Here is a 14,709-nt window from a genome sequence, read left to right as displayed (position 1 = left end):
GAGATGAGGAGGCAAACTTCTCCGATAGCTTGGACCGTCTCTCCCGAAAACCCCATCAAGCTGGTCTCTACATACTTCAGTTCAAAATTCATATTCATATGCTTGAAGCAGCTGTAGTAAATGACATCCGCAGAGCTCCCGCTGTCTACTAGGATTCGCGCAATGTCGAATTAGCTACTATGGTAGTGATTACTGGGGCATCTGTATGAGAGTGTTGTATCCCCTCCTCGTCCAGTCGTCCGAACATGATGGGAGGGACATGCGACACCCTTTGTACCTCAGCGAGTTGTGATTCCATTTCATAGAGTTGTTGTAGGTTCGCGCGGCTCATTATATCAGTTGCTTCTACTTCTCCAAAGAGTTCTTCCGTTTCCCTTAACTGCCTCAGATGGGCCCTTCTGGCCCTGTTCGAGTCCCCTCCCTAAGGTCCTCCATGTATCATGTTGATAAAGCCTCCTACCAGGGGGTGGTCTTTCCTCTCGCTTAGCTTTTCCCGAGCATTCTCTTGGCGATTGCTATTGGGCCGGACATTTGGGGCCATTGCATTCGTCGGAGCCTGTCCGGGTTTTACGAACTCGGGTAGGTTCTTGGCTGGAATTAGCCTTTCTATCTCGTCCCTTAGATGCTGACATTCATTTGTGGTATGCCCATAGTCATTATGGAAACGGCAGAAACTTCCAGTGGCCGGGCTCATTTCGGGAATCTCGGAATAAGTGCGAGGCCATTTCATTTTGGGGTGATGCTCGATGGCCATAAGGATCTCTGCAGGTGGTGCGACAAGCGACATATAATTCTCAAAACGAGGGCCTACTCGCTTTTCCATAGGCCCCTCTCTTCTGATTGGAGAAGTGGGTCTCTGGACTTTTTCCTCTCGCCTTTCTTTCTTCCTATCACCCCCTTTAGCATCACTTGTTTTACTCTGCTCCATTTCCTCCGCGTTCATGTATCGCTCTGCCTTTTTCAACAGATCATTGAACGAGAGGGGGGGTTTCTTAGACAAAAAGGTAAAGAAATCTCCCACTCGCAATCCTTGTGCTAGGACGTTGATCAAAACTTCATCGGAAGTTATAGGCACCTCCAACGTAGCTGTTATAAAACGCTTGATGAAACTTCGTAAATATTCTCCCTCCCTCGGCTTGACCGCGAAGAGAGTCAAGGTGCTCCTCTTCTGTTTTTTCGAGCTCGCGAAATTGTCGAGGAACACAGAAGCGAGCTGCTCAAAACTGCCTATCGAGGAGGGACGAAGTTGACTGAACCATGCTTGGGCTAGTCCTGCTAGAGTCGTGGTAAACACTCTACACTTTACTCCGTCCGAAAAACGATGCAGGTCTGACGTGTTATTAAATCTGCAAATATGCTCGTTGGGATCCGTAGTCCCCAAATATTCGTACGTGACTGGTCGAAACGAACTAGGGAGCTTGTCATTCAATATTTCTGTCGTGAACGGGCTTCTCCTTGCCTGAGCATGTTTCTGCGGTTCAGCCGCAGTGAGAACTGCATTTAGCGCCTCTCGCTCCAAAGGAGCATCTTCCTCTGACCCGTTTGTATACTTCAGACGCCTCTTCGTGGGTGGCAGCCCCTCCTGCTCCCTCCTTTCACTCGATGATCCACCTTGAGCGACCGCCGTCAGAAGGTATTGAAGTGATTATATGGTAAAGTTGTTAGAGTAGGTGACCAACAAGCCAACATGTGGTTGTGGTCTTTCGTATTTATTATTGTAATAAACGAACCTTTATTCGTATTAATGATAAAACACCTTGGCATTCTATATCTTTGTCCCTTTGTCACAAGCATAGATATAGTCCTTACAGTTATTACAAGTACTAGTAATTGATCGTTAGGATCGTGAGATATTTACTCAAGTATTATAACTGTTAAACGTGTTCCTAGTCGAAGGGTTACGCCACTAATGAGGATATCGACCTTTCCCATTAAGACTAGCACTTAGTGTATGTGTACTGCATCTCATCAGTAAACGGTGTTGTGATATCGGCATGCATAAGTGGGTGCTCGTAAGTTGACGAGTTCACTGAACTCACTCACCCTAGAAATCTCTAGTTGGAACATTAGGTTCGACTCAACTATCAAAGAATTTGATTTTGAGAAGAATCCGGAGGAACCTTGTGTATACAAGAAGGTTAGTGGGAGGGCAGTGATATTTTTAGTGCTTTACGTTGATGACATTCTACTCATTGGGAATGACGTAGGAATGCTGCAACAAACGAAAGCATGGTTGTCCACACGTTTCTCAATGAAGGATTTGGGAGAAGCATCTTACGTATTGGGAATACGCATCTATAGAGATAGAGCGAGAAAGATGCTTGGTTTATCCCAAAGCCTGTACATAGACACCGTTATGAAACGGTTTAGCATGGAAGAATCCAAGAAGGGATTCTTGCCAATGTCCCATGGGGTTCGTCTCTCGAAATCTATGTGTCCCCAAACACCTAGTGAAATCGAGGAGATGAAAAGGACGCCTTATGCTTCTGCCATAGGAAGCATAATGTATGGCATGCTATGTACGAGACCCGATATTGCGTATGCTGTGAGTGTCACAAGCAGATATCAGTCTAACCCCGGCCCGGCTCACTGGAAAGCCGTGAAATATATCCTCAAGTACTTGCGAAGAACTAAGGATATATTTTTGGTCTATGGGGGTGCCGAGTTGAAATTAGAGGGTTTTACTGACTCTAGTTTTCAATCGGATGTGGACGACTCGAAGTCGAATTCTGGATTTATATTCACGCTTAATGGTGGTGCCGTGTGTTGGAAGAGTTCCAAGCAAAGCACGACGGCCGATTCCACTACCGAAGCGGAATACATTGCAGCGTCCGAAGCTGCAAAAGAAGGGACTTGGATAAGGAAATTCATCCAAGAGTTGGGTGTAATTCCTGATGCTAGTGATCCAGTACCGTTGTACTGTGATAACACCGGAGCCGTGGCGCAAGCTAAGGAGCCACGATCTCATCAGAAGTCGAAGCACATTCTGAGGAAGTATCACGTGATCCGAGCGATCATTGATAGAGGTGAAGTTAAGGTTGAATGAGTCACCTCGGAAGAGAACGTTGCAGACCCCTTCACGAAGCCTTTACCGAGATTGGTCCATGAGAAACATCGAGAGTCGATGGGATTGCGATTTATGGGTAGTTGGCTTTAGGTCAAGTGGGAGATTGTTAGAGTAGGTGACCAACAAGCCAACATGTGGCTGTGGTCTTTCGTATTTATTATTGTAATAAACGAACCTTTATTCGTATTAATGATAAAACACCTTGGCATTCTATATCTTTGTCCCTTTGTCACAAGCATAGATATAGTCCTTAAAGTTATTACAAATACTAGTAATTGATCGTTAGGATCGTGAGATATTTACTCAAGTATTATAACTGTTAAACGTGTTCCTAGTCGAAGGGTTACGCCACTAATGAGGATATCGGCCTTTCCCATTAAGACTAGCACTTAGTGTATGTGTACTGCATCTCATCAGTAAACGGTATTGTGATATCGGCATGCATAAGTGGGTGCTCGTAAGTTGACGAGTTCACTGAACTCCCTCACCCTAGAAATCTCTAAGTGGTTCCCAATAATCGAGTAGAGATATCTATGGTATAGTTGTACACCATTAGTCCTTATGACCTAGACATCACCGTGACTTCACTAGAGGACCAGCTGTATCGTGACCTGTCCCTGAGTTCCACCGAGGACCATCCCAAGGGCCAGTGTTCGTGCAGTCCGAAATCTAGTGGGAGGTCTGTGCATTGTAGTCGGGGATTCGATCGCTAGAATAGTCTTGGATGTCCTGTGTGTTCTGAAAGTTTGTAATCATTCTAAGTCTCTGGCCAGAGCTGACTAAGTGATGATTAGAGAATTCGATTCTCTAAGTCATGCACGTAAGGATTACAACACTTGGAACGATCGCACCGTCATCGAACATATAAAGAGGTCTCGATGAACCAATGCCTCTAGTTCGATCGGGACATATGAATCGAAGGGACCGTACTGTACGTTAACTATATCTGAAGGTTCTTGCAGGCACTTCATTTGTATCTAGGGAATCATGACGCGTAGTTGCTAGACACCAATCTTGATTCGTTGGGTGATTAAGGTGAAACGAGCTTCATCTTAATCGTAACTCTAAGGGACGAGTTTTGACCACAAAGGGTTGTGGGCCCACGGCTAGCTTACACCTGAACCATCGAGGGTCACACTGCTCGTGCACATGAGATCTTTGAATAAACGGTCAGAGATAAAATAGTTTATCTTTGCATGATTGGAAGTCAATATGATTGGATCCAACATTCGTAATTTGGAATTATGAATGAGAATAAGAAAAGGAAAAGAATAGGCGAACGTATTAGTGAACCTTCTAAATCGGGAAGTTTCCAAATTTAGAAAGTGCACTGAATTAGGGTTTCCACTTTTGGAAAGTTGGAAATCGAGAGTTGGCACTCGTAATGACGAGGATATTATAATGATTCCGAAAATGTAATTGTTGCAATTTTCCGATCATTGAATTGAGAGAGACAAGCAAGTAAAGGAACTAACGAGCTTAAGATGTTGGGCCCGGTCCAACTTAAGCCCGTTAGGGTTTTATGCAAGGGACTATAAATACTTGATTTATAGGCCTTGCACAAATATACAAGACCTAATCAAAAACCCTAGCCGTCCACCTCTCTCTCTCGGCCACTCTCCCCACGGCCACCACCGCACCGCCGTCGCTCCTCCGTCGCCGGAATCGGCCATCCATTGGCCGATCCCTTTCGGTACTCTTTTCTTCTTTCTTTTTCTTCCGTTAATTCTAACTATTACGTGTCTAGTGCCACGTGTTTAGTAGATCGAAGTATACGAGGTGAAATCCGAGAGGAGGAAGATCGAAGAATCGAGGAGTAGCCCTAAAGCCGACGACGCACGCGACCCACGCGCCGCCCCGAAGACCGCGCGTGAGATACACGCGCCGCCGTGCCGTCTCGCCATTGCTGCTGCTGCACCGCTGCTGCCCCGATTGTACGGATTGGTTTCCGTAGCAATCTCGACTTGCTAAACGCTCCTACCTCACGCTTCAAGAGGTAAATACACGAAACCCTAGTTTCGGTTCGTTTAGGTTTAAACTATGAATTCATGTTTGCTGTCATGTGATTTTATGTGATTATGTGTAATCGTTTAAATCGTTGCAAGCATGTTATTTGGTTTAAACGAGCATGTTAATTGATTTAAATTCGGTTAAATTATTTAGCATGTATGTTGTTTTAATTTCGCTGGAAGCGCAAAGGTACGCAATTAATTGATTTTAATTTGTCGGGCATGTACTTGTGTGCTTTAAAGTCGTTTAAATCACATTAAATTTTTGTTTTCCGCTGCGTACGCGTGCCCGAAACCCAACAGTGGTATCAGAGCTCGTTGCGTAATTAATTGCGTTGTATAATATGCTATGATTTTATGCATGTTCGATTTATTAAAGTAGTGATTGTTGTATTATGTAATTGGGAGTTTTCGTAAGTTTAAAATATTTTTGAAATATTGTTTAGAATTTTTCCAGCTTTAAAATTGTTTAAAATTGGAAAATCGGATCTGAAATTGTTTTAAAAATGTCGGATTTTTAATTGTTCGGATCGAACCGGTCGGACCGGCCGGTTCGATGGTTGTGTGCGATTTAGTTGACCGAATCCACGTGGATTCGGGTCGGTCAGACCGGTTCCCGGTCCGACTGACCCGGCCCACTGATTTGGGTCAGCTGGACCGGACAGAACCGGACCGCTTCGGTCCGAACCGGTCAGACCGGTTGGGCCGAACCGCTTCACTGAAAATAAATAAAAAAAAAAAAAAAATTTATTTCAGATTTCTAAAATTAAACTTAAAACAAATTGATTTTAATTTTTGGAAAATTATTTTCAATTAATCCCAATTAGATAATTGGATCGACAATCATCTATTTTAGTAAATAGGTGTTATATTAATTAATTGATTTAAATTGTTAAATTGATTTCAATTAATAGAACACACGTATAATATTGATTATACTTCAATTTAATTAGTAGTACCTCAACATTATTTGAATGATTTATGCTAGTTGAGGTTCTATAATTATTTTGAAAAACCCGATAATTAATTAATGTAATTAATTATATAATTAGGTCGTATGTTCCTCTTAGGACAATATGCGTTTCCATATACCTTTAGAGAACATAGATGTAGGAATCACATAGACCAATCCGAACCTTCTGATGAGATAAAAAAAAAAAAAACTTTTAATAAAACCCCTCATTCTTAATCTAATTGAGAATCATTTCAAGCTATAAAGAAAAACCCAATCTGTTGAGTTATTTCTTTCCTTCTGCCAACGGTTGGATTATGTGTAGCCCTTTGCTGTAGTGCAGTAAGCCGTGTTAGCGGGGAGTGCTATGGTAGAGTAAGCTGTAATTCAATTGACATAACGATGAAGGTAGCCATAGAAAAGGGTTATGTTGGATTAATGTGGTCGGCTAGATTAACTAGGGACTGCATTAGTTTGGCATAATCAAGTTCTATGAGCATCTTTGATTGGTAGGTTAGACTTGACACACGACGATTTTGATATTCGCGAGATTAACTTAGGTCATTATCAAGTGTGAGGAAAATTAATTTAGGGTCATATGGTGGATATGATTGATTGTGATCTACCTTTGGGCAAATATAATCGGGCTAGATTAACTACGGGTTATATTTGTCTATTGGACCTAAAGCCCATTAAGAAAAATCAGTTTTCTCGTTTGTCTACTAGAGGGAAGTGGAATTCGATAAAATTAGTGGGAGAACAATTAAATAACATAAGTCCAAACATTTAATTGTAACAATTATTTAACGCGAATCTCTAATAATCCTCTTCTCTATATGTCTCAGATAATCATGTCTAAGAATCCCATAATGTCAATCCTCGACAATAAACTCAATGGCCCTAATTACCTAGATTGGTTGCGTAGTCTTAAGCTTGTGCTAACTGTTGAATGGCGTCTCTATGTTTTGAACGAGAGGCTTCCCGCCACTATACCTGCCACAGCGACTGATGTTGAAAAGGAAACTTATGAAGTTTGGAAGAAAGATGACACTCATGCTAGGTGCTATATGATAGCCGCCATGGAGCCCGCGCTTGCGAGGAAATATGAGTCTCACATGCATGCTTTCGATATAAAGGCTCATCTCGATAGCATGTATAGTGAGAATATTAGGGCATCGAGGTACGCTGCTACAAAGGAGTTGATCACAGCGAGACTGCGCGAAGGGACTTCGGTCCACGAGCACTGTCTCAAAATGATCACTCTCCTTGAAAAGCTAGTGAATCTTGATGTCACCCTCCCGGCCGAGCTCTCGTTGGATTTGATCCTGTTATCCCTTCCTAGTTCCTATGAATCGTTCATAGTGAACTTCAACATGAACAAACTAGATCCTCCCTTGGATGAGTTAATGAACATGTTGGTCAGCTTCGAGTCCACCATTAAGAAAGAGAAGTCTGTTCTCATTGCTGCTACTTCTGGAAAGAAGAGTTCTTTCCAAAAGAAGAGAAAGGAAAGAGTTCCCTTCCCAAACAGCAAGTTCGAGGTGGGTGAATGTAGTGGGGGCCCCAAAGCAAAGGTTGGTAAGCAAGTTGATGATGCTTGCCATCACTGTGGAAAGAAAGGACATTGGCGCCGCAACTGCAAGGCTTACCTAAAGCAGAAAGGTTCTGAAAAGGGTACGTATTTCATTGACGTAAATTTGTCTGTCAACTCTTCTTCTTGGGTATTGGATACGGGTTGTGGCTCACATTTGTGCAATGATTTGCAGCTAATGACAAGAAGTCGAAGACTTAGAGCGGGTGAGACCTACCTAAGGATGGGGAATGGAGCAAGAGTTGCTGCTGAAGCCATTGGCACAATTTACTTAAATGTTTTGGATTCTAGTTTTCCTATTGTTTTGTACGATTGTTTATTTGTTCCGTCACTCATTAGAAACCTTATTTCTATTCCTGTATTAGATAATGAAGGTTTTACTTTTGTTTTTGGAAATTCGAATTGCATTATACAAAAGAATGACAATTTAATTTGCAAAGGACGACTATTAAACAACTTGTATGAACTAAATCCAAATGAAATACCTATTAATGTTATATCAGCAAAACGTAAGGAGATAGATCAAAACCCCGCACAACTTTGGCACGCTAGATTAGGTCATGTCTCTTTAAGAAGAATGAACGATTTTGTCAGTGAAGGATTGTTCTCTTTGGAGGACGTGAAATCACTGCAAACTTGTGAATCCTGCCTTAAAGGGAAAATGACCAAGTCACCCTACAAAGGGAAAATGGAACGAGCCGAGGGTCTTTTGGATTTGATCCATACAGACGTATGTGGTCCACTAAGTGTTAGTGCGAAGGGTGGATATAACTACTTTGCTACCTTTACCGACGATTATTCTAGGTATGGGTATGTGTACTTGATGAAGTACAAGTCTGAAACATTTGAAAGGTTCAAAGATTTTAGACACGAAGTAGAAAAGCAACTCGGACGAAGTATTAAGAAGCTGCGATCCGATCGTGGTGGAGAATACTTGAGCATCGAGTTCATTGACTATCTAAAAGAGAATGGGATACAATCCCAATGGACTCCACCGGGAACTCCTCAACTTAATGGAGTCTCCGAACGTCGGAATCGAACTTTATTAGATATGGTTCGATCAATGATGGGGTTCACAAACTTACCGGCATACTTGTGGGGTCATGCACTTCGTACTGCCGCGTATTTGCTGAATAGAGTTAACACCAAAGCAGTTAAATCCACACCTTATGAACTTTGGCATTCCCGGAAACCCAACTACAAACATATTAGGATATGGGGTTGTCCCGCTTATGTGAAGCGATTAGTGGGAGATAAGTTGGATAGTAAATCCGACTTGTGCTATTTTGTGGGGTATCCCGAAGACTCGATGGGATACGAGTTCTACTATGTCAAAGAAGCAAAGACGTTTGTTTCGAGAAGTGCCACCTTTTTGGAAAGGGAGTTTCTATCCGATAGAAAGGGCAGCATGATAGAACTTGAAGTAGTTCAAGAACCACAAAGTGAAGTTCAAACGCAAGAACAAGTAATCGAACCAATACAACAAACTACTAATATACCTCCTGAACCTACGGTACGTAGATCCGAAAGAGTTCGGAAAATGCCGGATAGGTTATTCCTCCTCGAAAATGATGAAGATCATGTTGATCTTGGACAAGATCCAAGAACATACAATGAGGCCGTATCGGATGCGGACATGGGACATTGGCTAACTGCCATGAAATCCGAAATGGACTCCATGTACTCCAACAAGGTATGGACCTTGGTAGATCCACCCAAATGAATTGTTCCTATAGGCTGCAAGTGGATCTATAAGAAGAAAATTGGAGTTGATGGAAAGGTATCGACCTATAAGGCTAGATTGGTAGCAAAAGGATACACTCAAAGGCAAGGTGTTGACTATGAGGAAACCTTTTCGCCAGTCGCGATGGTGAAGTCCATTAGGATTTTGCTGGCCATAGCTGCGTGGTACGACTACGAGATATGGCAAATGGATGTGAAGACCGCCTTCCTTAATGGAGACATTGAGGAAGAAATTTACATGGCGCAGCCGGAAGGCTTCATATCTTCTGGAAGTGAGCAAAAGGTTTGCAAGCTCCAGCGATCCATTTATGGATTGAAGCAAGCATCCCGTAGTTGGAACATTAGGTTCGACTCAACTATCAAAGAATTTGATTTTGAGAAGAATCCGGAGGAACCTTGTGTATACAAGAAGGTTAGTGGGAGGGCAGTGATATTTTTAGTGCTTTACGTTGATGACATTCTACTCATTGGGAATGACGTAGGAATGCTGCAACAAACGAAAGCATGGTTGTCCACACGTTTCTCAATGAAGGATTTGGGAGAAGCATCTTACGTATTGGGAATACGCATCTATAGAGATAGAGCGAGAAAGATGCTTGGTTTATCCCAAAGCCTGTACATAGACACCGTTATGAAACGGTTTAGCATGGAAGAATCCAAGAAGGGATTCTTGCCAATGTCCCATTCAAGAACCACAAAGTGAAGTTCAAACGCAAGAACAAGTAATCGAACCAATACAACAAACTACTAATATACCTCCTGAACCTACGGTACGTAGATTTGAAAGAGTTCGGAAAATGCCGGATAGGTTATTCCTCCTCGAAAATGATGAAGATCATGTTGATCTTGGACAAGATCCAAGAACATACAATGAGGCCGTATCGGATGCGGACATGGGACATTGGCTAACTGCCATGAAATCCGAAATGGACTCCATGTACTCCAACAAGGTATGGACCTTGGTAGATCCACCCAAATGAATTGTTCCTATAGGCTGCAAGTGGATCTATAAGAAGAAAATTGGAGTTGATGGAAAGGTATCGACCTATAAGGCTAGATTGGTAGCAAAAGGATACACTCAAAGGCAAGGTGTTGACTATGAGGAAACCTTTTCGCCAGTCGCGATGGTGAAGTCCATTAGGATTTTGCTGGCCATAGCTGCGTGGTACGACTACGAGATATGGCAAATGGATGTGAAGACCGCCTTCCTTAATGGAGACATTGAGGAAGAAATTTACATGGCGCAGCCGGAAGGCTTCATATCTTCTGGAAGTGAGCAAAAGGTTTGCAAGCTCCAGCGATCCATTTATGGATTGAAGCAAGCATCCCGTAGTTGGAACATTAGGTTCGACTCAACTATCAAAGAATTTGATTTTGAGAAGAATCCGGAGGAACCTTGTGTATACAAGAAGGTTAGTGGGAGGGCAGTGATATTTTTAGTGCTTTACGTTGATGACATTCTACTCATTGGGAATGACGTAGGAATGTTGCATCAAACGAAAGCATGGTTGTCCACACGTTTCTCAATGAAGGATTTGGGAGAAGCATCTTACGTATTGGAAATACGCATCTATAGAGATAGAGCGAGAAAGATGCTTGGTTTATCCCAAAGCCTGTACATAGACACCGTTATGAAACGGTTTAGCATGGAAGAATCCAAGAAGGGATTCTTGCCAATGTCCCATGGGGTTCGTCTCTCGAAATCTATGTGTCCCCAAACACCTAGTGAAATCGAGGAGATGAAAAGGACGCCTTATGCTTCTGCCATAGGAAGCATAATGTATGGCATGCTATGTACGAGACCCGATATTGCGTATGCTGTGAGTGTCACAAGCAGATATCAGTCTAACCCCGGCCCGGCTCACTGGAAAGCCGTGAAATATATCCTCAAGTACTTGCGAAGAACTAAGGATATATTTTTGGTCTATGGGGGTGCCGAGTTGAAATTAGAGGGTTTTACTGACTCTAGTTTTCAATCGGATGTGGATGACTCGAAGTCGAATTCTGGATTTATATTCACGCTTAATGGTGGTGCCGTGTGTTGGAAGAGTTCCAAGCAAAGCACGACGGCCGATTCCACTACCGAAGGGGAATACATTGTAGCGTCCGAAGCTGCAAAAGAAGGGACATGGATAAGGAAATTCATCCAAGAGTTGGGTGTAATTCCTGATGCTAGTGATCCAGTACCGTTGTACTGTGATAACACCGGAGCCGTGGCGCAAGCTAAGGAGCCACGATCTCATCAGAAGTCGAAGCACATTCTGAGGAAGTATCACGTGATCCGAGAGATCATTGATAGAGGTGAAGTTAAGGTTGAATGAGTCACCTCGGAAGAGAACGTTGCAGACCCCTTCACGAAGCCTTTACCGAGATTGGTCCATGAGAAACATCGAGAGTCGATGGGATTGCGATTTATGGGTAGTTGGCTTTAGGTCAAGTGGGAGATTGTTAGAGTAGGTGACCAACAAGCCAACATGTGGCTGTGGTCTTTCGTATTTATTATTGTAATAAACGAACCTTTATTCGTATTAATGATAAAACACCTTGGCATTCTATATCTTTGTCCCTTTGTCACAAGCATAGATATAGTCCTTACAGTTATTACAAGTACTAGTAATTGATCGTTAGGATCGTGAGATATTTACTCAAGTATTATAACTGTTAAACGTGTTCCTAGTCGAAGGGTTACGCCACTAATGAGGATATCGGCCTTTCCCATTAAGACTAGCACTTAGTGTATGTGTACTGCATCTCATCAGTAAACGGTATTGTGATATCGGCATGCATAAGTGGGTGCTCGTAAGTTGACGAGTTCACTGAACTCCCTCACCCTAGAAATCTCTAAGTGGTTCCCAATAATCGAGTAGAGATATCTATGGTATAGTTGTACACCATTAGTCCTTATGACCTAGACATCACCGTGACTTCACTAGAGGACCAGCTGTATCGTGACCTGTCCCTGAGTTCCACCGAGGACCATCCCAAGGGCCAGTGTTCGTGCAGTCCGAAATCTAGTGGGAGGTCTGTGCATTGTAGTCGGGGATTCGATCGCTAGAATAGTCTTGGATGTCCTGTGTGTTCTGAAATTTTGTAATCATTCTAAGTCTCTGGCCAGAGCTGACTAAGTGATGATTAGAGAATTCGATTCTCTAAGTCATGCACGTAAGGATTACAACACTTGGAACGATCGCACCGTCATCGAACATATAAAGAGGTCTCGATGAACCAATGCCTCTAGTTCGATCGGGACATATGAATCGAAGGGACCGTACTGTACGTTAACTATATCTGAAGGTTCTTGCAGGCACTTCATTTGTATCTAGGGAATCATGACGCGTAGTTGCTAGACGCCAATCTTGATTCGTTGGGTGATTAAGGTGAAACGAGCTTCATCTTAATCGTAACTCTAAGAGACGAGTTTTGACCACAAAGGGTTGTGGGCCCACGGCTAGCTTACACCTGAACCATCGAGGGTCACACTGCTCGTGCACATGAGATCTTTGAATAAACGGTCAGAGATAAAATAGTTTATCTTTGCATGATTGGAAGTCAATATGATTGGATCCAACATTCGTAATTTGGAATTATGAATGAGAATAAGAAAAGGAAAAGAATAGGCGAACGTATTAGTGAACCTTCTAAATCGGGAAGTTTCCAAATTTAGAAAGTGCACTGAATTAGGGTTTCCACTTTTGGAAAGTTGGAAATCGAGAGTTGGCACTCGTAATGACGAGGATATTATAATGATTCCGAAAATGTAATTGTTGCAATTTTCCGATCATTGAATTGAGAGAGACAAGCAAGTAAAGGAACTAACGAGCTTAAGCTGTTGGGCCCGGTCCAACTTAAGCCCGTTAGGGTTTTATGCAAGGGACTATAAATACTTGATTTATAGGCCTTGCACAAATATACAAGACCTAATCAAAAACCCTAGCCGTCCACCTCTCTCTCTCGGCCACTCTCCCCACGGCCACCACCGCACCGCCGTCGCTCCTCCGTCGCCGGAATCGGCCATCCATTGGCCGATCCCTTTCGGTACTCTTTTCTTCTTTCTTTTTCTTCCGTTAATTCTAACTATTACGTGTCTAGTGCCACGTGTTTAGTAGATCGAAGTATACGAGGTGAAATCCGAGAGGAGGAAGATCGAAGAATCGAGGAGTAGCCCTAAAGCCGACGACGCACGCGACCCACGCGCCGCCCCGAAGACCGCGCGTGAGATACACGCGCCGCCGTGCCGTCTCGCCATTGCTGCTGCTGCACCGCTGCTGCCCCGATTGTACGGATTGGTTTCCGTAGCAATCTCGACTTGCTAAACGCTCCTACCTCACGCTTCAAGAGGTAAATACACGAAACCCTAGTTTCGGTTCGTTTAGGTTTAAACTATGAATTCATGTTTGCTATCATGTGATTTTATGTGATTATGTGTAATCGTTTAAATCGTTGCAAGCATGTTATTTGGTTTAAACGAGCATGTTAATTGATTTAAATTCGGTTAAATTATTTAGCATGTATGTTGTTTTAATTTCGCTGGAAGCGCAAAGGTACGCAATTAATTGATTTTAATTTGTCGGGCATGTACTTGTGTGCTTTAAAGTCGTTTAAATCACATTAAATTTTTGTTTTCCGCTGCGTACGCGTGCCCGAAACCCAACAGTGGTATCAGAGCTCGTTGCGTAATTAATTGCGTTGTATAATATGCTATGATTTTATGCATGTTCGATTTATTAAAGTAGTGATTGTTGTATTATGTAATTGGGAGTTTTCGTAAGTTTAAAATATTTTTGAAATATTGTTTAGAATTTTTCCAGCTTTAAAATTGTTTAAAATTGGAAAATCGGATCTGAAATTGTTTTAAAAATGTCGGATTTTTAATTGTTCGGATCGAACCGGTCGGACCGGCCGGTTCGATGGTTGTGTGCGATTTAGTTGACCGAATCCACGTGGATTCGGGTCGGTCAGACCGGTTCCCGGTCCGACTGACCCGGCCCACTGATTTGGGTCAGCTGGACCGGACAGAACCGGACCGCTTCGGTCCGAACCGGTCAGACCGGTTGGGCCGAACCGCTTCACTGAAAATAAATAAAAAAAAAAAAAAAAATTATTTCAGATTTCTAAAATTAAACTTAAAACAAATTGATTTTAATTTTTGGAAAATTATTTTCAATTAATCCCAATTAGATAATTGGATCGACAATCATCTATTTTAGTAAATAGGTGTTATATTAATTAATTGATTTAAATTGTTAAATTGATTTCAATTAATAGAACACACGTATAATATTGATTATACTTCAATTTAATTAGTAGTACCTCAACATTATTTGAATGATTTATGCTAGTTGAGGTT

General features: G+C 42.4%; 1 protein-coding gene across 1 annotated transcript; it reads right to left on the bottom strand.

Annotated features, from left to right (window-relative positions):
• Window positions 1-421: 421 nt before the first annotated feature.
• On the bottom strand, window positions 422-4,971 carry LOC148768562 (uncharacterized). The gene is made up of 2 exons (XM_088821266.1): window positions 4,947-4,971; window positions 422-1,611 (listed from the first exon to the last, which is right to left on the bottom strand). Exons 1-2 carry the CDS (start codon window positions 4,969-4,971, stop codon window positions 422-424), a joined length of 1,215 nt encoding a protein of 404 aa, XP_088677392.1.
• Window positions 4,972-14,709: the final 9,738 nt, after the last annotated feature.

Source organism: Erythranthe guttata, chromosome 8 (genome assembly GCF_056151865.1).
Source record: "Erythranthe guttata isolate IM_541 chromosome 8, IM_541, whole genome shotgun sequence".
Taxonomy (NCBI): Eukaryota; Viridiplantae; Streptophyta; class Magnoliopsida; order Lamiales; family Phrymaceae; genus Erythranthe; species Erythranthe guttata.
Note: the sequence above shows the minus strand (reverse complement) of the source record. Positions and strands in the feature narration are given on the sequence as shown.